Source organism: Hippopotamus amphibius, chromosome 8, assembly GCF_030028045.1.
Source record: "Hippopotamus amphibius kiboko isolate mHipAmp2 chromosome 8, mHipAmp2.hap2, whole genome shotgun sequence".
NCBI lineage: Eukaryota > Metazoa > Chordata > Mammalia > Artiodactyla > Hippopotamidae > Hippopotamus > Hippopotamus amphibius.
The window spans coordinates 21,774,967-21,800,177 of NC_080193.1; the positions used below are offsets into that span (position 1 = coordinate 21,774,967).

At 49.9% G+C, this 25,211-nt stretch overlaps 1 protein-coding gene across 3 annotated transcripts in view; it reads right to left on the reverse strand.

Annotated features, from left to right (window-relative positions):
• Positions 1 to 1,033: 1,033 nt before the first annotated feature.
• SCARB1 (scavenger receptor class B member 1) overlaps positions 1,034 to 25,211 on the reverse strand; it is an 88,619-nt gene continuing 64,441 nt past the window's right edge. For 2 of the 3 annotated variants that reach the window (XM_057745267.1, XM_057745269.1), the window contains 6 exons: positions 20,816 to 20,934; positions 15,924 to 15,997; positions 10,346 to 10,397; positions 9,285 to 9,431; positions 5,923 to 6,051; positions 1,720 to 1,857 (listed from right to left, as the gene is read on the reverse strand). In XM_057745267.1, the coding sequence (XP_057601250.1) occupies positions 5,923 to 6,051; positions 9,285 to 9,431; positions 10,346 to 10,397; positions 15,924 to 15,997; positions 20,816 to 20,934 (521 nt within the window). In that variant the 3' untranslated portion in view covers positions 1,720 to 1,857. Of the gene's footprint in view, positions 1,858 to 5,922; positions 6,052 to 9,284; positions 9,432 to 10,345; positions 10,398 to 15,923; positions 15,998 to 20,815; positions 20,935 to 25,211 lie in introns of all 3 variants that reach the window. The other variant, XM_057745268.1, reaches the window with a different exon arrangement.

The window sequence follows — 25,211 nt, forward strand, 5'->3', positions numbered from 1 at the left end:
TCCAATGCAGGGGGCCCGGGTTCGATCCCTGGTCAGGGAACTAGATCCCACATGCCTGCGGCAACTAAGGAGGCCATGTGCTGCAACTAAGGAGCTGGCGAGCCGCAACTGAGGAGCCCATCTGCCACAATTAAGACCTGGCGCAACCAAATAAATAAATATTAAAAAAAAACAAAAACGTGATACCACTGCAAATGATGACAATTTTTTAAAAACTGAAAGTACCAAGGTATCAGTCTGTATGCAGAGCAGGTGAAATGATCACACCTTGATGGTGGGAACGCAGCATGCTGCAGTTACTGTGAAAATTGTTCAACACAGACTTATGTCACATGTTACCACATGACCTAGCACGCTCACTCCCAGGTATTTTACTTAAGAGAAATGAAAATCTGGAATTCCCTGGCAGTTCAGTGGTTAGGGCTCGGCACTTTCGTTGCAGTAGGCCCCGGGTTCGATCCCTGGTCCGGGAACTAAGAACCTGCAAGCAAAAAAAAGAAAAGAAAAGAAAAAGGAAAAGAAAAAATATACGTTCACACAAAAACCTGTGCATTCATGTTTGAAGCAGCTTTCTATTCATAATCGTCAAAAGCTGGAAACACTTGTGGACTCAGGAATGGTTGGAAAGCTGAGGTATGTGCCCACAGTGGAATTCTACTCAGCAAGCAAAATGCGGGGTGGGGTGGTGGTCCACCTGGATGCTATATTCTTTCTCAACGAGAATTAAATTCATGCAGAATTCATATAAAATGGTAAATAAACACGAGTTTGAAAATTTAAAACAACGGAAAGGAAGTCTGCCGCCCTGTCCCTGAGAAACGCTGCTGGCTAAGAAAAGAAGAGCCCAGAACTTCGCAGGGAGACCCTCCTGCCCCCCACAAAAAGACTGTCACAGATTCAAGCAGTCACTTTTTTAAAAGGTTTATTATTTCAACTGTGAATTATTTTTAAAAGATGATAAAATTCATTTTTACCCCAATAAAAAAGAGACAGAGGCTTGCTCCGGAGACCAGGAGCCCCGACTAGACACCCAGGGTCACCCGACCAGACACCCAGGTTGACCGGTCCCCGGGCCTCTCCACCTCTACCCCGGCACCTAATAGCTGGGGACCCCGGTGGGGGGCGGCTCCGGGCACAGCCTCCCGCCACCCCAGCCAGGGAGTGGCCGGCTCAGTGTACAGGATGATGTCAGTTTAGGCTGGAGGGAAGGGACCCAGACACCCAAACCCGGCGCCTGTGTAGGTTTCAGGGAGATGACGATCCTGAGGGAGGGGGTTAAGGATGTGGTCGGATGCGTCTCAGTTTCTGCAGCCACAGCTGGGTCCGAGCTGAGTGCTGAGCCACGACAAGAGGTCTGCACTCCTGAGCTGGGTTTCGGGACAGTGCCCAGCCCCTAGGAGTAAAGGCCCTGTCCTACCTGCGTGAGCCACCAGGCGGTCGCTGCAGTGTTTCGAGACAGAGAGAGAGGACCGCTGGGGAGAGGTGACGTGAGTCCTTAAGAGCCCGGGCTCGCTCACCCAAGGGAGGGGACCCCCTTGCCCACAGCACCTGTGGTCGGGCCTGTGCATCACTTGTAGAGAAATTTCCGGAACATCCTTGTTGACGAGCCTCTCCCCAAGTCCCCTCAGCAGCGGCTCCATCCCTGAGTGTCCGCACACACCTGTGCACACGTGGGGACACGTGCCGCGGGGGTTTGCAGTGTGCGACACGCATGTGGTAGCAGGAGGTGGGGGGGGCTCAGACTTTGGGACTGGTGGGCTGTCCGCTGATAGAGTCCTGAAGAAGCGGGGTGGAGGGGCTGGGGAGCTGGTCTGGCTGAGTGGCCAGGCTGGGCTGGCTGGCGGCATCTTTGGGGCCCTGTGGAGAAAAGGAAGGGGCCCTGCATCACGAACCCCGCTCAACAGGCCCCGCCCACCGAGCCCCGCCCACACCCCAGCCCACTAAGCCCCGCCCCCGCACATCCTCCACCAGCATGGAAACCGCCCTTGGAGCCCCAATCAGCAGTTCCCACCTATCAAGCGCGAGAGGAGAAAAGACTGGAGTGACCTACAGACTCCTGGGACGCAGCCACAAGGGTCTGCTCATCTCACGAAACACCATCTTGCCCTGCTCTCACCCCATTTTAGAGATGGGGCAACTGAGACCCTAAGGGGCTTGCTTAATACAGTGAGAAGGGCAGCGCAAAGAGTCCAGGGCTTACATAGGCAATACTGTTCACACAGAAAAGCTGGAAACCACCTAACTGTCCACTGATACCGGAATGCATTTAAAAAGTACAGTCACACACACACACACACACACACACACACACACACAAAGTATAGTCACAAGAGGGTAGTAAACCTACACAGCTGCCTCAAACAGAAAATTGAGGAGGGGAAAACCAGCTGTGGAGTGATTCATATAGTTTGACACGACGGGGATAATCTTTTTAAAAATTACCTGCCGTTCATGGATACATATGTACAGATTTAGAGGGGGAAAGGCATGCACACGCCAAATTCCTAGCAACGGCTGTCTCTGGCGAGAGGGAGAGGGGCAGCGGGACTTGGCGAGAGAGGCAAAGGGCACACAATGTTGTTGAGTCTGGGTGAGAGGGAACTCCGTGTAATCTAGTTTTACGTTGAAAAAAATGTCTCAGTTTAAGTAAAAATTTAGAGGTAGCCATGATGCTAAGAATTGGGGGCAACTTTTCATCCCCCCCAAGCCCGCTGTCTTCCTTCCCCTTGAAGAACGGAGAGGGTTCCTCGCCCAGCAGCCGTAGTCGGAACACCCCAAACGCCCCCCGCCCACGTGGGCCTCCCTCACAAACGCCAGGGGCCTGCTTCACCTTGTGGTGCGGGGAATCAAACCCCACTCTGGGCAGGACCGCCGGGGGAGTGCGACGCCTGACTCCTCTCCTCTGGGACAGAGCTCAGGCTTCCTGGACTGAGCCACTTTCAAACCAGGGGCGGAGGGTGGGGTGGGGTATCAGAGTGAGACCAGCGCCCCTGCCGACACACACCCCTACCTACAGGCAGCACGGAGGTGGGGTGTGCAGAGTCTCAGCGATGTGGACCCAAAGGGCCATGACTGGAGCAAGCCCGGCTCCAAAGTGAAAAGGGGAGGGACTTGCCTGGCGGTCCAGTGGTAAAGAATCCGCCTGCCAAGGTAGGGACCGCGTGTGTGGGGAACAACTAAGTCCGCATGCCACGACTATTGAGCCCGTGCACCTCCACTAGAGAGAAAACCTGCATGCCACAACTAGAGAGCAGCCCGTGCACGGCAATGAAACAGCCCACATGCCACAACGAAGATGCCGCAACTAAAACCCAATGCAGCCAAAAATAAAAATAAATAAATGAAATAATTTTGGGGAAAAGGGGAAACTGCTTTCCCAAGAAAGACGCATGTAACAAACCCTCAAGGAACCAGAACCTGAGGCAGATTCCTCCTCCTCCTCCTGTTTCATTTAACTGAGGAACGAGGACTTGGAATTAATGAAAGATTAGTGAGAAGGTAAGAAAGACCCAGGAACATTTCCCTGAAGAGCTGCCCAGTACAGTTGTTCAGGCTGTCCACTGCACAAGGGTGCCCAGCCAAGGGGGCTACAACAGGTTGTACTCTCCTTGCCAAGACCTCAAGGGGGCCATGTCTGCACAGAGGGGCTGTATTTTTCTTATTCACATAAAAACACCCTTCTGGGCTAGTGGAAGCATCACTTCCTGCCTTTCCTGGAGCAAAGCAGCCCCTCAAGGCCACCCCCATTGTCCCGGTGCCAGGCAAGGTGTGGGTAACTCCCCCAGAGACTCAGCACAGGCTGGAGGCATCCCTGCAGGAATTCCAGGTCTCCAGGACCACTGGCCACTTCCCAGGTGCCTGGCCCCCTAAACCAGAGCTGACAGGACACTACAGGACACTGCCTCCCCCAAATACACGTGACCAGGGGTAGGGGTCTCATCTGGGCTGAAGGCAGGGCAGTAGAATCTCTTTAATAAAAAAAATGCCCTAATAACTTGAAATTTGGATTCTGTTGGTAAAATCAAAAAGAGACTCCAGTTTTGTTTCTGTTTTATTTCGGGGGGGTGGGGGGCAGGACATCCTGGCTGTGTCCAAAGAGGTGTGGCCATGGGGCTGAGACCTCACAGCCACCAGCTCTATCTGTGCTCAAAGCAAAGAACGCCCTTCCCTGTGCCTGAGGGCCCCACGCCTGCACCCCGAGAACACCAAGCAAGTTTCTACAGAAGGGAACCATGGCTGGAAGGGGGCAGGGATGCCAATGGGGCCAAACTGTACACAAGAAGGCGTCCCAGAGGAATTCTGGGAGAAGAAGGAAAGGGGGGCACTTGTCTCCAGCTAGGACACCCTGCCCCCAGCTCACGAGCACACCTTAACACTCTGCCCTCGTGCAGTCGGGCTTTCATCCTCAGATCGGCAGGAGGAGCCCCCTGGGGAGCCTGGCTGGGGACACAGCTGTCCCTCCCTCCTGCTCCTCGCAGGGCTGGCAGCGCCTACCAGGAAACACACCCACGCCCAGCACTTGGCATGTCCTATTTTATCTCCTCCTCCAGCCCTGGCAATTGAAGCAAACTGGAGGCAGTCAACTGGCCCCAGAGAGCAGGGCTGTCGCCTCCTCCCCGGCCTGCGGCTCTCGAGAAAGCTATTTAAAGCCAAGCAGGCCCAGCCGCAGAAGCTGGCGAGGGCGCCACGTTTTTCAGAAACCAAAATAACAGCTATGATCAGAGGCACAAGGGCAGAGTGACTCACCCCTGCCCAAACCCCAACTGTAGGGCCTGGAGCTCTGCTTCTCACAGCCCCTGGCGGGACTCGGCTCTCCTAAGACCTCAGACCTAAAGGAACATGGCCCAAGAGAAGGTGAACCCCCCAAAGCCACCAGCCTCCTTCTCCCGCAGGTTGGCTGCCAGATAAAGGAGGGTAGCCAGTTAAATGTGAATTTCAGGTAAATAACAAACAGGTTTTCAGTATAAACATGTCCTGATAATTGCATGGGACACAGGCTAAAAACCATTCATTGTTTACCTGAAACTCACATGTAACTGGGCATCCTTTTGTTGTTATTTCTTGAGGTTTTTTATTTATTTGTCTGTTTGCTTGTTTTCGCGCAATCTGGCAACTCAACCCTTGGACCAAGTCCTGGATATACAGTTGCTGGCCAGGTGTTGCCTAAATTCTTTTTTCTTGGTCAGTCATCCCAGATTTATTTAAGCCAATCTACATCAGAATCCCCTTGGGGGGGTACTTCTCTGGGGGCACAATGGTTAAGAATCCACCTGCCAATGCAGGGGACACAGGTTTGAGACCTGGGTCGGGAAGATCCCACATGCCACGGAGCAACTAAGCCCGTGTGCCACAACTACTGAGCCCACATGCTACAACTACTGAAGCCTGCTTGCCTAGAGCCCGTGCTCTGCAACAAGAGAAGCCACCACAATGAGAAGCCCGCACGCAGTGATGAAGACCCAACGCAGCCAAAAATAAATAAATAAATAAATAAACAAACAAACAAATCCCCTTAGGGGTCCATTAAAATACAGATTCCCAGGGCCCTGTCCACGATTCTATTCCAGGGGGTCTAGAAGGATGTCCGCAGATCTGCATTTTTAGCAGACTTTCCCAGAAGAGTCTGTTGCCCCACGGGTTTCAGAAGCAGCTGACCTAAACCTCGATCCTGCCTTTCTAAGACAACCTTGCAAATAAGACACCAGGCCACTAGTCGCCCTCCATCCGCCTACCAAGCCTGGGATCACTTGGAAAGTAAGAAGACAGCAAAATACACAAATACATATTTCCCATCTGTAGACACTCCAGGTGAAGTTCAAGCTGAAGAGATGTGTGAGATCCAAAGCATTTCAAGCCGCCAGAGTTCTACTCACTACGGGGGGAGGGGTGGGAGGGGGGTGAGAGGTGTTACCTGGTACCCACCTACAGTCTTGCTTCTTGCAGTACAGTCCCCTTGGGAGCTGATGTCATCAGGGATTCAGAATAGGCCTGAATAGCCTCCTTATCCTTTGAGCCCTTTTTACTACTACTCCAAAATAAATGGCATTTCTCCTAGAACATAACCAAGCTCATTTATAGTTGATGCTGCAGCCGAACACACACGGTTTTACACGGTTCTTCGATTTTCAAAAAAGCAGAGGGCGGGGTACAGAATTTTAGAGTCCAACCACCATTCATGGTTGGAGTTGGCTGAGATTTGGGGAGTGATGGTGCCTTTTACCGAAGACAGAAACACGAGCATCTTCAGGAAATGCGCTTGGTCGGACGGGCAAGCCAAGCGGAAAAGGGTTTGTCTGCCTGAAAGTTTAGGCCGAATCAAGGAGGGGAGATGTGCTGTGCTGGGCACGGTGGATTGGCCGAGACTCAGAGAGTTGAGCAAGCGGCATTTTTAAGAGTCTCACGGTCTGCTGACTGAGCTAGCAGGTGGCATTTTGAATCGACCAGAAACAGCGACGTTTCTGTTTTTAAAAAAAAAAATTTTTTTTTTCTTTCAAGAATGACCTGACAAGAAAAAAATCTCTTCGAAGAGAAAATACGAGTTTAACAACGTGCCATTCTTTTTCTTGTTTGTTCCCCCCAATCAGGACTGATACATAAAACCATGTAAGTAGCCCAACCCCCACGAAACCAAAAATACATAATGGGATAAATCTCGACAACTGGGCCTCCGGCAAAACCTGCAGGGAGGAAGCCTCAACCACCGTCAATAGAGACGATGATGTTTTTATCGGATCTGGGGTGTGAAGCAGGGAAGCTTTCACCCTGTGCATCCTCACTCTCCTCCCCCTCCCCCTTCTGATGGACCATTAGGAGAGAGACAGAGGGGACGGAGGGCGGAGGCTGACTGGCCCAGCCCCTCACCAGCTGCTTCCCCGGGCCCCACATGTGGCTGTGTGTGTCTTCAACTCCTGGAAATCCATGGTGATGCTGGCCCCAGGGACGCATCCACGGGCTGGTGTTAGGGCTTCTGGCCCCTCTGTCCTCCCAGAGGCATTCATTCCAAAAACCCTGGGGGGTTCCCTTCTGCTCTGGCTGGGGCAGTGACAGAGGATGGGGCCCCCGACATTCACTGGGGGCTCAACGTGCCTGAGCCCTGGCACCCTCACGCCAGTGCAAACCTTTCCCCCACAAAGGATGGGGCATTTGGAAGGGAAGTCAGGTGAGGCGTCTGCAAGCCCAGGTTAAGAGCCTGGAAAGGTTTATCATCCCCGCAGCAAACAAGCAAGCAGGCGTGCAAGCTGCCTCCGAAAAGAGAAAAGGCTGTTTGCAGAAGCTAAAGCAAGAAAGCAGGCACTGCAGGTGGCCCGAGGGGCAACAGGGGAGCTGGGAACCCCCACACCCACTCCACCGAGGCCTGTGGCTCCAGGATATCTGGGGGGGGGGGGGGGGCGGCCGGCACCAGGGGCGGGGGGGCAGTTCTGGTTCACGGATTCAAAGTGGCCTTTCAAGACTCCCTGCCACTGAGTGGCGTCTGTCCCCCAGGTAGCTGCTCACCCATCCCCCGACCCGGGGGCCCTGCACCCACAGGCCTTGTCACCATGTGATGGCAGTAATTTGCTTAAAGCCCCTTGATCTCCAGACCTCACGTCCTATTCATGTCTGTATCCCCCAAACTGTGCACAGTGCCTCCCCCCCAAAATAAGCTGTGAAGGTGTCAGTGAATGCCATGAATGAATGAACGATACCAAATCAAGAATGGGTATTCCTTGAGAAGGTCTTTCTATCAAAAATCAGCTGAACTAAACAGTAGGCACAGTGGGAAAAAAAAAAAAAAGAAGAGGTATTTGTTGGAAATTCCCTGGCAGTCCAGTGATTAGGACTCTGAGATTCCAATTCAGAAAGCACTGGTTTGATCCCTGTTCCGGGAACTAAGATCTCGCAAGCCGTGCTGCCGCAGCCAGGGAAAAAAAGGAGGGGGGGGTATTCTCTCCTCCTCCCTCTGAACGGTAGATGCCCCAGGGCTGGTGCTCTTCTCCATCTGTGCTCCCCTCCCCAAATACCTGCCTCCAACCTGATCCAAGCCACCATCCTCGCTCACCTGGGCCCCCTCACTGGTCCCCCCCCAACTTCCGCTTTCCCATCCAAAGACCAGTCGCCACATGTCAACCGACACAGTCCCTTCTCTCCTCAAAAGCCTCCAACAGCTTCCCATCACCCCAGGAATCAGTTCCAGACTGCTCACCCTGAGCTACAGGGCCAGGCATGACCTACCTCTGCCTCTCAGACACCACCTCCTCCCCCGCCGCTGCCCCGATGCCCACTCCCCTCCAGCCACTCTGGCCCTGCAGGATCCTCCAACACGACTCGCCCATCCCTGCGTGCGCCTCAGGGCCTTTGCACTGGCCATTCCTCCATCAGGAGCACTCTTTCCCTGACTCTGTGCTGAGCATTCACTTCTAAGCTTAAATTCAACCTCTTCAGAGAAACCTCTTCTGACAGTATCTCTATAGCTGTCCCCAGCCCCCCTGGATACCGCAGTGTCCAGTCTGGTAGCCACATATGGCTGTTGAGGCTTTGAAATGGGGTGAATCCCAGTCAAGACCTGCTGTAAGTGTAAAATACACACCAATTCCAGAGACTGAAGCCCCCCAGAATAATGCAAAAACATTTATATTTTTATGTTGATTACAGGTTGACATGGTCATATTTTGGATATATCAGGTTAAATAAAAGATATGATTAAAATTAATTCCCTTTTACTTAACGTGGCGATTAGAAAATGTAAATTTAAAACCATGTTTTAAATGGCTCATGTTGTATTTGTATTGGATAGCACTGCCCTACTCCCATCACATTTTCTATCATCTTTTTCACTGGTGAAATCATCTCTTCTCTTTATTTACTTGGTTTCCACCTAGTCTTTCCAACTAGAATGCCAGTCCCCATGCCCCTCTTCCTCCAGAGCAGGAACTGTCTTGTTCACTGTCGTTTGCCCTGTACCTGCCAGGCCTGGCAGCCAGCGGCCGCTGACTTGACAAACAAACCTTTCAGGTACCAGGTCTCATGATCCAAAACCACCTGCAGCCCCTCCAAAGGAGGGCCCCCAGGCCTCCCAGAACAGGTAGAGAAGTGGTAACGGAAGATGCAAGAGAGGCAAGGATGCAGCGACAGCTCCCCGGCCCAGGCAGACACCTAGGACTGCCACCCAAGGTGGGCTGCAGGCTGAAGGTGTCCATGGGCACGGCAGAAAGGGACGGCTGGGGGATCCGACCTCAGCCCCTCCTTCCCCCAAGCAGGCAAGCGAGGGGCCGCTCGGCGCAGGCCACGCTCTGGCCACCACCTACTTGGCTCCGGATTTGGTAGATGATGGGGATCAGCAGCAGGATGCAGCCCAGGGCAAGGAGCACGTACTGGGCATAGTGCAGCACCTTGGGCATCAACACCAGCTGGGTGTAGAACGTCTGAAGGGTCTGACCCTCCATTGTCCCGCTCTGGGGAAGGAAAAGGACAAAGAAATGGACTGGTGCCACATACTGTGGGGTGAGGGTGCAGATACCACCCCACGCCACATCCCTCTGTCCCCCTACCCCTTCCCCATCCCAAGCCCACTGGCCAAAGCATGTGATGGGGGTGGCCGGTGCCTCTATTTCCTCCAGGGCCACACAACAGGACTACATTTCCCAGACTCCCTTGCAGCTAGGCAGGCCCATGTGACCTGTTCTGGCCAATGGGATGTGGGCACAATGATGTTACAACTTCCACACCTGGCTCCCATGTCATTCTCTCCATCTTGTTCTCAATTTACTGAACAGAGACAGATTCTGAGGATCTCCAAGAGGGCAGGACCAAAAGATGGAGGGAGCCTGAATGTCCCTGAATGACTGCGTGGAGCAGAGCTCCACCTCCCCTTCATTAGACTGTGATGTGAGCGGGAAGTGAACTTGACATTCAGGGGCTGGCTGCTCCAGCTATTAGCTCACCCTGATTTAAAACGAGCTAAGCCAGAAGGAACCCTGACAAGCTGGGAGGAAAAAAAAGGTCAATAAAAAATTGACACCCTGAAAACCAACTTCCCTTCGTCTCAGGAGAAGTGGTCATGTGCATTAACAAAACCCTTTTACACCCTAAGCAGGGACTTTACAGTTTCATGCAGCTTCTGTCTTCCTCATGTCAAGTGAGCCTTTCAACCCAGCAGGATAACAAACATAAAGTGCTTGGAGAGGGCAAAGTTTCTAATAGATTGTTTTGCATCACACAGTCCAGCTACCCCAGCCCAGCCTTCCCACCACACACAGCCTCCTGCCTCAAATGCCCACATCAGCTCCTCACTGGAGCATCAGACACCACGCCCTCAGGTACCCGGTACCCAAGGAGACAGAAGCAGCGGAGACAGAAGCAGCCTTACCTCTGCAAACCACAGCAGCGGCAGGACCACCGGCTCAATCTTCCCGGTTTGTCTGGAAATAAGCGAGACCAAGCAGGTGAGAAGTTTTGTCGGGGTGTCTTAGATCAGACAGCTCTGGACCTGTGATCGCCAGCTGCAGGGTCCGGAGGGATCTGATTCTGCAACAGCTTGATCGGCGTGGGCTTGAGGAAGGGGTAACTCCTGATGGGGAGCAACCTGACAATCAGACAGTATCTTTTTAAATGAAAAACTCATGTCTCCTATGTGGTGGGGGCTGCCAGGGACCTAGCTGATATCCATTTGTCCTTTTTAGAAGCAGAATCCCAGTTTTATTCAGGATGGCAATACGCCCAGCTAACAAACAACACGGTTTATGCTGACCACCTGCTTTCCTTCGGGGAATTTGGAATCTGGGTCCGAGCCAGGCAGAAGGCACCTACGTGACCAGTCCCCAGTAAACACTCTGGGTGCTGAGTTTCTACTGGGCATCCCTGGTAGGGGACACTTCACACATGTTGTCACAACTTGTCACTGGGGGAATTGAGCGTGTCCTGTGTGACCCTCCCCTCCGGGAGAGGGCTCTGGAAGCCTGTGCCTGATTCCCCCAGACTTCACCCTGTGAGCCTTTTCCCTTTGTTGGCTGTTTTGAATCCTTTCTCTGTAATAAATGACAGCCGTGAGTACGACTGCATGCTGGGTCCTCTGAGTCTTCCCCGTGAATCATCAAACCTGAGAGTGGTCTTGGGGGCCCCTGACACAGTCACTTACTAGCTAGCTGTGTGGCCTTAGGCATGCTACTTACCCTCTCTGTGCCTCCTCTGTAAAATGGGGATTCTAATGGAAATCCTCACAGGGCTCTAGTGAGGACGGATCGCGACACCATGAAAAGCCCCTAGCAAATCAAAAGTGCTCGATGTTTATTATTGTTGTCTTGTTAAATGCCAGCACACAACTGGGCAAACAAATATTCTGTAACGTCACCACTTTGGGGTCTGCAGAGAAGGGACAGCTGGAGGGGAGCTGGCACTCATTCCGGGGACAGCTACCAGAGGCGGCGCGAAGGACCAAAACCCTCACTCACAATTCTCAAAAAGTGCCCATTAAGTATTGTGCACTGAAATGAATTTACACAGTATCACCCACAGAGGAGACAGACACGGAGAGCACTCTGCAAGCACAATGGAGGGTCCCCTTCATTCTGGCCTCTTTAATCTGAGTTTGTAAGAACTGATGTAAATTGAATGCACAAAGCATGCAACCTTACTGCCTGAACCTGGTGAGCAAATAGCACAGCAGTTCCTCGGACAAGTCACAGCTAGACAGCTCTGCTTCCGGGATGGCTGTGTCTCTGGGCTTTTCCCACACTGGTTCCTCAACAACCGCTGGGGATACCCACAGGCACTGCTGTTAGACCACCTCCCTGTTAGACACCGTCCCAGCCCACAGGCACGGCCAGGCAGCTGTGCGGCCCCGGTTCCAAATAGACAGGGACACAGAGGACCAGAGACACCAGGGCAGCGGCTCACGGCCACCAGGAGGCAGGATCCAGCCACCCAGATAGACTGCTGGCTTGGGCAGCATTTGTCAAGAATCTGAATGAACTCCCAACAGGTGAAATTTGAGAGAACGTGTGTTAAAATCCAGATTTTGAAAAACGCATTTGCAAATGCACAGGATGTGGCCACACTGAGCCCACAGGCCCTGGTGCTGAACTCAGCCCCATCCCCATCAGGCTCCTTAGTCACCTGCCGGCCCTGTGCATCCAAGTTAGCAGACCAGGTGCCGGATGGCGGGGGCCGTGTGCAGCTCAAGCCTGGACAGCGGAAGCCTAATGCACGCATGGGGCCGTTTCACCAGCCACAAGCCCTTCAGGAACAACCTCTCTGAGCAGCCTCAACATGTAAAACTGAAAAGCTAGTGCAGGAGTGTAGATAAGCTGCACTGATGATCCCACCGCGCTCAAAGTGTTATCCTTTCCAGCTGAGAGGTGTCTCACAAAGCCAAATAGATGCTCACATTCCTGCAGCCCAGGAATCTTTCTGGGCGAAATTTTTTCCACGAAACTATTTCAAATATGCTAAGAAGTACAGACTCTGACAGAACGACCAAACAGTGCGCTGCCTCACCCAGCTCTATCCTAACGCGATGTTATCACAAGAGTTGGGGAGGATGCGGAGACACTGGCTCCCTCCCACGCTGCTGGCGGGAGTGTAAGATGCTGCCGCCGCCCTGGAAAACAGTCTGGCAGTTCCTCAAACGGTTAAACATAGAATCACCATATGACCCAGCAATTCTGCTGCAAGGCATCTACCCAAGAGAAATTAAAACATACATCCAGGGCTTCCCTGGTGGTGCAGTGGTTAAGAACCTGCCTGCCAATGCAGGGGACACGGGTTCGATCCCTGCCCCAGGAAGATCCCACACGCTGTGGAGCAACTAAGCCTGTGTGCAACAACTATTGAGCCCATGTGCCACAACTACTGAGGCCCACGTGCCTAGAGCCCGTGCTCCACAACAAGAGAAGCCACCACAATGAGGAGCCCGTGCACCACAATGAAGAGTAGCCCCTGCTCGCCGCAACTAGAGAAAGCCCGTGAGCAGCAACGAAGACCCAAGACAGCCAATAAAATAAATAAATAAATAAATTTATAAAAAAAAAAAAAAAGAATCTGCCTGCCAATGCAGGGGACACGGGTTTGATCCCTGGGACAGGAAGATCCCACATGCCACAGAGCAACTAAGCCCATGCACCACAACTACTGAAGCCCATACACCTAGAGCCCATGTTCTGCAACAAGGGAAGCCACCTTAATGAGAAGCCCGCACACTGCAACAAAGAGTAGCCCCACTCGCATCGACTAGAGAAAGCCCTCTCACAGCAATGAAGACCCAATGCAGCCAATAAACAAACAAACAAATAATACATCCACACAGAAACTTATAAATATTCATACCAGCATTATTAATATTGGCCAAGGAGTAGAAACAACCCAAATGTCCATCAACTGATGAATAAAAACATGGTCTTGCCATGCAATGGGATATTATTCAGCCATAAAATGGAACGCAGCAGTGACACTTGCTACACCATGGATGAACCTTAAAACATCATGTTTTAATATAACTGCAGTGCGGATAATTTTTGACTCACCCTCATGTAATTCTGTTCACATGCAATGGCCAGAATAGGTAAGACCATAGGAACAGAAAGTAAATTAAGGGTTGCCTGGAGCTGGGGAAATGGGCAGTGACTGCTAACAGGCGGTGGGGTTTCTTTTGGGGGTTGATGGAAACGTTTCAAAATTGATTGAGGTGATGGTTGCCTAGTTCTGTGAATATCCTCCAAATCACTGAATTGTACGTTTTTAAAGGGTGAGTTTTACACTGTGTGAATTATATTTTGATAAAGCTGTTACGGAAAAACTCAAAAAAAAAAAAAGGGGGGAAAGAAAGAAAAATCAGTGCTTGAAAAATTCCTCCCCTCAAGTGAATTGTCTCACTTCAGAATGCTGTTTGCCGACTTACTGAGCTCTGCCCACCCAGCCCTACCCACCATCAGTCCCTCCCATCAAGAAGCACCCATGAGCCTCCTAGATAGCTTCCTCCACAAGAGGGCAGACAGCAGGATCAAGCAGTATCAGCAGTATTTCGTCTTGTGGAACTGAAAACCACAGCCACAGAAAGAGAGAAAATGAAAAAGCAGAGGACTTTGTACCAGATTAAGGGACAGGATAAAAACCCAGAAAAACAACTAAATTAAGAGGAGATAGGCACCCTTACAGAAAGAGAATTCAGAATAATGATGGTGAAGATGATCCAGGACTTTGAAAAAAGACTGGATGCAAAGATCGAAAAGCTTACCAAAGACCTAGAAAAATTAAAGAGCAAACAAACAGAGATATGCAACACAATAACTGAAATGAAAAATACACTAGAAGGGACCAACAGCAGATTAACTGAGGCAGAAGGGCGAATAAGTGACCTGGAAGACAGAATGGTGATCATCACTGATGCAGAAAAGAATAAAGAAAAAAGAATGAAAAGAACTGAAGACAGCCTAAGAGACCTCTGGGACAATGTTAAACGCACCAACATTTGCATTATAGGGGTCTCAGAAGGAGAAGAGAGAAAGGACCCGAGAAAATATTGGAAGAGATTATAGTTGAAAACTTCCCTACCATGGGAAAGGAAACAGCTCCCCAAGTCCAGGAAGCGCAGAGAGTCCCAGGCAGGATAAACCCAAGGAGAAACATGCCAAGACATATAGTAGTCAAATTGACAAAAATTAAAGACAGAGAAAAGTTATTAAAAGCAACAAGGGAAAAACAACAAATAACATACAAGGGAACTCCCATAAGGGTAACAGCTGATTTCTCAGCAGAAACTCTGCAAGCCAGAAGGCAGTGGCACGATATATTTAAAGTGACGAAAGGGAAGAACCTACAACCAAGAATACTCTACCCAGCAAGGATCTCATTCAGATTCGACAGAGAAATCAAAAGCTTTACAGACAAGCAACAGCTAAGAGAATTCAGCACCACCAAACCAGCCCTACAACAAATGCTGAAGGAACTTCTCTAAGCGGGAAACATAAGAGAAGAAAAGGACCTACAAAAACAAAAGCAAAATAATTAAGAAAATGGTAAGAGGAACATACGTATCAATAATTACCTTGAATGTAAATGGACTAAATGCACCAACCAAAAGACACAGACTGGCTGAATGGATATAAAAACAAGACCCATATCTATGCTGTCTACAAGAGACCCACTTCAGACCTAGGCACACATACAGACTGAAAGGGAGGGGATGGAAAAAGATAATCCATGCAAATGAAAATCAAAAGAAAGCTGGAGTAGCAATAGTCACATCAGATAAAATAGACTTTAAAATAAAAAATGTTACAAGAGACAAGAAAGGACATTACGTAAAGATCAAGGGATCCATCCAAGAAGAGGAGATAACAATTATAAATATCTATGCACCCAATATAGGAGCACCTCAGTACATAAGGCAAATGCTAACAACTATGAAAGAGGAAATGCAAGGCAGAAATAGAGACACAGGTGTAGAGAACAAACACATGGACACCAAGTGGGGAAAGCGGGGAGGGTTGGGGGGGGATGAACTGGGAGATTGGGATACCAAATTGTACACTCTAAATATATGCTGTTTATTGTCTATTAACTGTATCTCAATAAAAGTTCTTTAAAAAAAAAAAAAGAATGCTGTTTGCCAAGTTTCCATTTTCAAACGTTTGGTTTTGGCAGGATTTAATGTTTGCTAGTCTGCTGAGCAGGAAACAGCTTGGATGGAAGATTCTGGCTAATCTGCTACTCTGAGGGCAAACGTCAAGAGAGAAAATGGGGATTCTGGGGCAGGGATGTCAGCATGCAGTTTGGGCCTCGGCTCAGAGCTAAGACACCCCCCTAGGGGTTCAAGGGCCAGGAACCAGATTCCACATCCCAAAGGACCATCTTCCTCCCCAGACGCCCGGTTTCCGAGGACATGGCCGGAGTCCCGAGTCCCTGGGGACGTCTCAACGTCAAGGCCACCCCGGCTCCCAGTCCCCACTCACCCGATGCCCTTCACAGACTTAACGTAGAGGCTCAGCTGCAGTTTCACAGAGCAATTCATGGGGATTCCGGTGACCTGCAGCAAGAAACACAGTGAGCCCCGGGCACCCTTCAAACAGCCCCTCCCTGGTCCTACTCAAGACGGTGTGTGTCCCAGACCAACTGCGCATCTGCTGGGATCTCCTCTACCCGCTCTAAGCCATGACGGGTAAACACGTGTTCCCCAAATGGCTTTTATGTCCACAACCTCGAGGGATCCCCTCTGGTAAACCAGCCTCTCTGGATGGAAAAAAACTAGCCCTTTCCATCTGTCTGCGTACACAATGCATCCCCAAGTGCAGAAGGACATGTCCCAGTCATCGCCCCTCCCTCCAGCCTCCACATAAAATAAAATAGATCTGCATGTTGATAAAGCCACGATCTTCTCCAGTCAACCCCCACCCCCCATTCCCTCCCTGCCAGCGTCTCAAAGAGAAAGGCTGCATCAGGGAGCTTGCCTGGTCCCTAGTGCCTCAGAAATACACCTCCACACAATCTCCATCTCAACAGAGCTGGCCTCAGGCTCACACCCAAGGGCAGGCGACAATGGTATTTTACACAGAGCCTAGGGATATTTTCTCCTTGTGTTTATTTTTATGGTTTCTTTCTTTACTTGGAGAAATTTTTTTCCTTCTTTTTTTTTGGGGGGGGGGGGGGGCCATGCTGCGAGGCTTGTGGGATCTTAGTTCCTCGACCAGAGATCGAACCCATGCCGTGGCAGAGAAAGCACCAAGTCCTAGCCATTGGACCAGCAGGGAATTCCTTATTTAGAGAAATGTTTAATTTCCAATTTGAGGTCGTGATAGAAAACTTCCTTTGTGCAGGAATTTTTTTTTTTTAATGAGATCATTTTCTTTAAGTAGTAGTCAATAACAGAAGTGACACTTGTATAGGACCAAAACCAGGAAAGTGGTTCTAGAATGATGTCAGGAACTTAGAGTCAAAAGGAACCTAGGTTTCAGGACAGACTGCTGCTTCTCAGCTGAGACTCTTCTCATCCGGAAAGTGGAGACAATTCTGCCCACCTGACGGGGTTTCTTCAAGGGCAAAGTAAGGGATGCAAGACAGCCACACCCAGAGCCATAAATGCTGTGTCGTTATCACATCCACCAGTGGGAGAGGGCATTATCTTCCAATATAGCCCAGCATCCTGAGGTCTTTTGGGGCTCCAGGGGCACAGAGCAACTGGCCAAAGGCCACACTCCCATGACCAGGGAGAGTTTGAACTTGAGAACCTGGTGGGACAGGAGTGAGATCACCTGTGTGCGTTGGAGCGTTGACCCAGCAGGCCTGAGGCTGCCCTGCTGGCAAGGTAGCCCCTGGCTGGTGTCTGGGATCCTGGATTTCAGGGGGGCTGCCGCCTCTCCCTGGTGGATAAGAGGGGCTCACTGTGCCTGGACGGTTTGTACAAACAGTGTGGTTTATGCTGACATCTGCTTTCCTTCTGGGAGTCTAGAATATGGGTTCGTGCCAGGCAGAGGGCGCCTACATGACCAGCCCCCAAGAAATACCCTAGGTGCTGAGCCTCTATTGGGCGTCTCCAGTAGAGGACACCTCACACGGGGAATGAAGGGTGTCCTGTGTGACCCTCCCCGGGAGAGGGCTCTGGGAGCCTGTGCCTGGTTCCCCCAGATGTCACCCCACATGCCTTTCTCTTTGCTGACTGTGCTTTGCATCCTTCACTGTAATACATCACAGCCATGGGTACCACCATATGCTGGGTCCTGGGAGTCTTCCTAGCAAATCCTCCAACTTTGGGGTGATCCTGGAGACCCCGACACATCCTGCTCTCTAGCCTCTACATTCTGGGGTCTCCACTCAGCCACTTCCTTCCCCAGGAAATGTGTCTCCTTCCCTCCTTGGCTGTTCCTCCAGCTGCTGTCTGGCCACTTCTTCTTGGGCAAAGCCCCACCTGTCCCCCTGCCCCAACCTTAGAAAACAGAAACTGGGACCCGTGAGCCCACGCCTGTCATCAACCCTCTCCCGGTTTCAGGAGCAGAAAAGCAGGCACCCGAGAAGCTGCTTCCAGAAGGCATTCTGTTTTCGGAGTTAATGAGATCAGAAGTCAGCAAATCGACCCCAGGATCAGCCTCCCCAAATCAGCAACAAAATCCAAGGCCACTTCCTCTCCCTGTCTGCCTCTGACCTGAAAGGAGAAGTAGGACCAGCCTACTTCTGCATCAGATGATGGGCTGTGGCAAAATAGCTGTTTGCATCTTTCCAGCCTCCCAAACGTAACTGTTTCTTTCTCTACATGGGCGGGGGGAGAGGAAAATCCACACACTAAAATGAAAGTCATCAGTGAGAACATAGAAAAGATTGTGTTCTTGCCGAGAAGCCGGCAGAGAGAGAGAAAGAGAGAGAGAGAAGCAGTGAAATGAATGAATTAAAAAAGAAAGTGGAAAATGATTTGTTAGCTTTATAATAAAGGCCTTTTAAAAACTGCTTAAATGTTTGACAGCTGCAGAGCAACTAAGCCCGTGCACCACAACGACTGAGCCCACGTGCTGCAACTACAGACGCCTGTGTGCCTAGAGCCTGTGCTCCGCAACAAGAGAAGTCCATGCACCACAATGAAGAGTAGTCCCACTCGCCACAACTAGAGAAAGCCCGAGTGCAGCCATGAAGACCCAACGCAGCCAAAAATAAAAATAAAAATAAACAATAAAAAAGTTTAAAACAATACGGAAAAGCCCTAACATCTCTAACAATAAAGAATGAATTTAATATAGAGCATGTAATAGAGTCATATTAATTAAAATTCATTACTACCCACTTCATTAACTATATATCAATTCATACCCACTTAATTAACTACATATTAATACAGGACAGAATGTAGTGCGCATTAAAAGACCTGTTTGTATAGCCAGTGTTTTAAATAACTGTCAATGAAGTATATATAACCTTTAAAAATTGTGAACCACTATACTGTACACCTATCACTTACATAATATTGTACATCAACTACATTTCAGTTTTTAAAAAAGGTTATATACTCTACAGTTCCTACTATATGACATTCTGCAAAAGGCAAAACGACAGAGATCAGTCAGTCACTGCCAAGGAGTGGATGGGAGTGAAGGCAGTGGGGGCATAAAGGGGTAGAAAACACAGGATTTTTAGGGCAGTGAAACCCTTCTGCAGGAAACAGTATTGGTGGATACACATTGGTCAAAACCCATAAACCTGAACAACACAGAGCGAAGCCTAAAGGAATCCATGGACTTTAGTTAATAAAAAAGTTCATTCATCAACTGCAACAAATTTCGTGCTGGGGAAAACGATGTCTGGGAACTGTCTGTGTTTTCTACTCAATTTTTCTGTAGACCTAAACCTACTCTTAAAAAACAAAATAGGGGACTTCCCTGGTGGCACAGTGGTTAAGAATCCACCAGGCAATGCAAGGGGGCATTGGTTCACTCCCTGGTCTGGGAACTAAGATCCCATATGCCACACGGTGCAGCCAAACACACAAAAGCAAAAACCAAATTAAAAAAAAAAAAAAAAAAGACAGACAGACATATACAACTGAGTATTCAGGTTTAGAGGAAAAGAAAACTTTAAAATAAGAAAAACTTTTTTAATCAAAAGAGAAAAGGAAGATCTATGTTTGAATTCACCCTTACCCCTGACTTAACTCTCCACCACTAGCATCTCAGTAAATCAAATGCATATTTACTGAGATACTAGTACTTCTGTGCTAACTGCTAGAATTCAAGCGATTAACAAAACAGAACAGACCTTTCCCTTATAGAGCCCAAAATCCCACTTACTGGTCGCAGCACTTAACCTACCTGGGCTGCAGTTTCCCCATCTGTAACATGGAAACAGCAATGCCCACCTCTCCGATTGTTGTGCAAATTAAATGAGTTGGTGCATGTGAAAGAATCTAGAATTATGCCTGCAGTATAATGAACATTCTAGAAATATGTGCTGAATGTGAAGTGTGTGCAGTCACAGCCGACTTCATTATCCTGGATGTTTGTTTGTTTGTTTGTTTATAAGTGTTTGTTTTGTTTTGTTTTGGTCATGCCGCATGGCTTGGTTCCCTGACCAGGGATTGAACCCACGCCCTCGGCAGTGACAGCCGTGGCAGTGGAGTCCTAACCACTGGACCACCAGGGAATTCCCAGCCTGAATTTTTTAAATGAGAGAGAGAGAGAGCTAGAAGGTGGAGTGCTGGGGGCTGGGGGTTGAGTCAGTGGCTAAGGAAATCTGAGGCATACCAAGGAAAATGGCATGGAACACCACCAGAAGAGCTTCCAGAAAGGTCTGTGGGGGAGACCACGCGTGTCCACTCAGGAAACAGAAACCCACAGAACTTTTTTAATCAATGCTAAAAGCCACCAAGTCCAAATGGGCAAATTTGCAGTGAACAGACGCACTAAGAGAAGACGCAATCAAGTAAAGACATGCCCAGGTACAGGTCTGATACACTCCTGGTCCCTGTTTGTAGACAAAAACATCACATGGGACAAAATCCCCAGAACCTAGCTTTTCTGCAAGACGTTCCAGGCTCGTGCTGGTACCTAAAGATCTTTATTATGTTGGCACAGCCAGAGGGCTGCCTCTGGCTAATTTGCAGGCTGATAATTCCTAATTAATTTATGGTCTTATGATTCTTTTATAGAAACAATTCCCTTATAAAGAGATAATAAAGTCCTTGCACTATGGAGTCGGGGCAAACTTTGATGGCTTGATAGCCTAGAAGCTATTAATGCCAAAGAAATCCAGGCTTCCCAACACCCCCACCCTGGAACAGCATGGTGGCTGGTGGCAACAGGAGAAAGCCAAGTGTGTACCAAACAGAAATTCCCCTCACCCACCCACAGGCTGACGGGCAAGGACTCACCGGGTGGATATCCAGGAATAAGGAATGCTCTTCTGGGTTAGGGTGGAGGCCAGACACTGCCTCTACCAGGACTGGGTCAGCGTTGTAGAAGTGAGGATGGGAGAGAAACAAGGGTGCATCTAGAAGGCAGAGGGGCAGAGAGGGGGTGTCAGACACAGACAGCACATCCAGAGACCTGCTTATGTCAGTCCTGAGCTGGGCGAGGGGATGCATAGACAATGAAACACAGCCACTGGCGGCAGTGCATCGCCCCCCCCCCCAAAATGATGATGACAAGATGCAAAACAACAATAACTAGACAGTGAGAATTCATTCAGTCTGTAAATATTTACCAAGCACCCAAGAGGCACTAGGAACTGGAACCCACCCAGCAAGGGACAAGCTTGATGCCATAGGAATGGTAAAGTAGAAGCTGCTGCTGCTGGCAGGAGAAATCAAAGGCAGGAGAAGAAGCTGGCTCAAAGAGGCCAGGCAGAGAAGGTCAGGGAAGAGCATTCCAGGTGGAAGGGATGGCAGAAGCAAACACAGGGAGGTGGGAAAATGCAGAGTGAATATGGAGCAGACAGTGCCTGGAGGGGAACGATGGGAGTTGAGAATAGAAAGACTTGAACTTGGGTGAGTGGAGTGGCATCTGGATCGCCAAGCCAAGCAGCCCCGACTGTCTTCTGCAGGCAACACGGCAATGATCAAAGATGCTCAGGTATGCACACCTGCGGCCAGGTCTCCCTAACATCCACGGGAGGGGAGAAGACACACCTGTTTTGCTCCTTCTCTCCCAGCAGCTGGTCTGTGGGATGGAGGCCAACGTGTGAGAACAGGGACTGACCTGGGTCCCTCTGAGGGAGAAATTCACACCCAGATACCCGAGGCCGAACCTCTCCATCAACCAACCAAGTAAGGCAAACACCAGGGCATCCTCATGTGCTCAGGACAACACACAACAGGCCTGATGGGCAATGAGTCAACGAGGAAAAGAATAAGCCTCTCTCAAAAGCTGCCAAGGGTCAAGAACGGGCAAATCAGAGACAGAACGCAGACGGGTGGTGACAGGGGCCGGCAGAGGGCAGCGAATGCTAAGGGGTGTGGGGTCTCCTTTGGGGTGGATGAGAACGTGCAGGAACTACATTGCGGTGGTGGCGGCGGCTGCACAACGTTTTGAATGTATTAAATGTCACTGAACTGTGCACTTTAAAGTGGCTAATTGTATATCACGTACACATCACCTCGACACGGAAAATGAGAAAGAAAAAACCAAAGAAAACTCTCAAGGTCTCCTTCCCCAAAACCAGCAGCCCATCTGCTGCTGGCCAGGTGACCCACATTCCTGTTTATGTGTGCCGGGCAACCTCCAATGCCTAGATGCTTTCTGCTTCTCTTAGCAAAGCCAAGCTGTGGTTTCCAGTAAAAGCTGGGATTTTACTGCTGTCTGACAGCATTGTTCCCAGAGTCCTTTCACATTCATGCCTTAATGTTTCTCAGCATTACTTTATTTGTCCTAGCACCTCTTTGATGTGTAGCCACATCCGACACCCCCCGCACTGTTACATAACATGCTTCTTTGAAGCAACTGCCACTGCTTTACTTAAACAGCTATCTTTCAAAGGAGGAGCTTGCTATCTGAGGCATACAACACTTGTCAGAATCAGAAAATAAATATAGGGATAAATACAATGTGAACAAATGAATGTTGCCGATTTTAACCAGAGATGGTTACCTACACGAGGCTTGGACCCTGAGACTTGCTCTTTCTCTGCCAAAAAGAAAAAGAGATGAACGTTAGAAAGGCATTCGAGCCCTCTCGGCACCAACAGAGACGTTCTCCTGGAGGTGATCAGAAGGACAGAAGGACAGAAGGACAGAAAGACAATGGAAACAGAAGCCCGTTCTCACCATGTGAGTCAACGTTCTTTAAAGCTGCCTCCTGGGACCTCTGAAGTCTTGGGTACCACCAGAGACAATGTTCCACCATTTGGAAAACCCTGTTTCCCATTCTCCCATCTCCACCGTGAAAGGAGATCAACAGAGCAAACATGAGGACCCGCCTCCCTCGGTAAGGGGAGCAGTCACTGAGCCAGGCCCTTGCAGGTGGTGAATCTCAAGCCCCATTGTGCCTCCAAGGGCAGGGAGCAGGGGAGACTGACGTGGGCTGGACCACTTTGCCATCACCTGTCTTTGCTTCTGCTTGCTTGGTTTTTTAATAGCATACATGCATGCATGTGTTCCTTTCTATTTTATTTCCAAACAGACTGAGAGAGACAACACCCAGGTAATAAGTGGTAATTAATTTATAGCTTTACAGCACATCTAACCAGATCTAATTGCCAAGATCACCACGGATTATGATTAAGGGGCTCCACTGAGCAAGTCTCAGGGCCTTACACAGCACGGAGGTTGGAGGAGAGAGAGTTCTCTGGGTCCAAGAACTTTCAAGGCACGGAAAGGGAAATGTGTGGGTATTTCTTATCTTCAGATAAAATGCCACAGAAATACAGACACAGGTGCAGCCAAAGACACACATGAGAATGTTCCTGGCAGCATTAGGGTAATGGTCAACAAACAGAACCTCGTCGGATGCCCGTGAACGGTAAAAGAGGTAAGGAAACGGAGGTGTGGTCCCACTGCAGAATACTATACAGCAGTGAAGAGGGTGCCCACAACAGGGATGGATCTCCCCAAGGCGAAAATGGGTGAAAGAGACCAAAAATAGAGAAAAGGGAATATATGCTTTAGGATTCCATTCCCATAAAGACCAAAGTCAGGCAGAGCCGTGGTGCTGGAAGTCAGGCCAGTGACTGGGAGGGTCACTCCTGTCCTCTTTCTCCATCACTTTGTGGAATTTCAAAGTGCACATGTCAGTTGAGCATCTCTTTGTATACATGCCTACATCAACGTCAAAGAAAAAATTTTATTTACACACATAATGCCTTTACACTTCTGAAGTTCTTCTGGCACACATGCAAAGACGAGACAGTGTAATTTCATGCCTAGCCCTTGGCAGTGGATGGATGTGGTGTTTCTGCCTGCACCCCCCTCTTTCTCCTGGAACCTACACCCCGATGAAGCCCCTCCCTTATTTTCAGCCTCCTGCCATGTGGGTGCTGGCCCCACCCACTGGAGCCAGGGACTGAGCATGTGACACAGCCTGGCCAATCAGCATGGTCCACCCTTGGCCACTGACTGGTTCACAGCTTGTCATGTGATGCAAGCCAGCCCAATCAGAGCAAACTCTGGGGCTTTGGCTGTAGTGAAGAGGACCTGGTTGCCCCCTTTCTGCAGGACCCAGAGCTGGGAGGAGGTGAGCCTGGAAGTGAGAACCCGCCTGGCAACCAAGCCAGCCCGGAGGAAAACTGAGCTGGCACAGGGCGAAAGGCAGCTTCAGACAACAGCTGAGCTCTGGAGCAATGCCTAACACAAAGATAAACCACGAAGTGTCCTTGTAGGCCTAATCCGGTTGGTCAAGCATCTGCTACTTGCCACAGGAACTGTGTAGCACACAGCCTACCAGGTCTGTCTATGCACTGTCCGCTCACCTACAAGCAGAAATTCCTGTAGACACCAGGGAAGAAAGAATTAAACAAACAGGAGACAAGAGCAGGTGGGCCAGAAAAAGCCATGACAGAGGTGGGCTCTTCCAGGCCCCAGCTTCAAACCTTTTATCCACGGAGCACCTGATTCTGCCTGAACTTGGGGCAATCGTCCAACCTGCTGATGGTCTTCCTCCCAACCCTGCTGCAAACCACACCTCCCTAATTCCCATCTCCAGCTGGAAATGTGGTTCCAACCAAACAGGTCCCCAAAGGCAAGACCTAGATAGGTAAGGAGTGGCTTCTTGTCCTACCAGCCGTGTGAGCTCGGTCGCACCCTAGCCTTGAACCTCAAATTTCCTAAGCGCAGGATACACCCACACATCCACGTGTTCACTGTGTGAGTACCCGCTACATACTGGGCCCAATTCTAGAAGCTGAGGACAGAGGCTACAGTGTTTATAGTCCAATGGAAGAGGCAGACAATAAGTAAAATAAAAGACACACTCAGTGATTTCAGGGAGTGATGGGCACCAGGAAGACCATAAAGGCTGAAATGACAGAGCAGCTGCAAGGTGGGGCAGGGAGGGCAACTTTAGAATGGGAAATCAGAGCAGGCTTCCTGGAGGAGGTAGCACTGGAACAGACCAGGAGAGGGTAAGGGAATGACCCACACAGATCTACATCAGCCTGGGGAACAGCTGATGCAAAGGCCCTGAGGTGGGACCAAAATAGATATATCCTAGAAACAGGGAGAAGGCAGTGGGGCTGAAGAATATTCGTGGGGAAAGGACCGGAAGAAATGACAGTGGAGAGATGGGCAGAGGCCAGATTGTGACAGCACTGGGGCCTCTGTAGGGATTTGGTTCTAC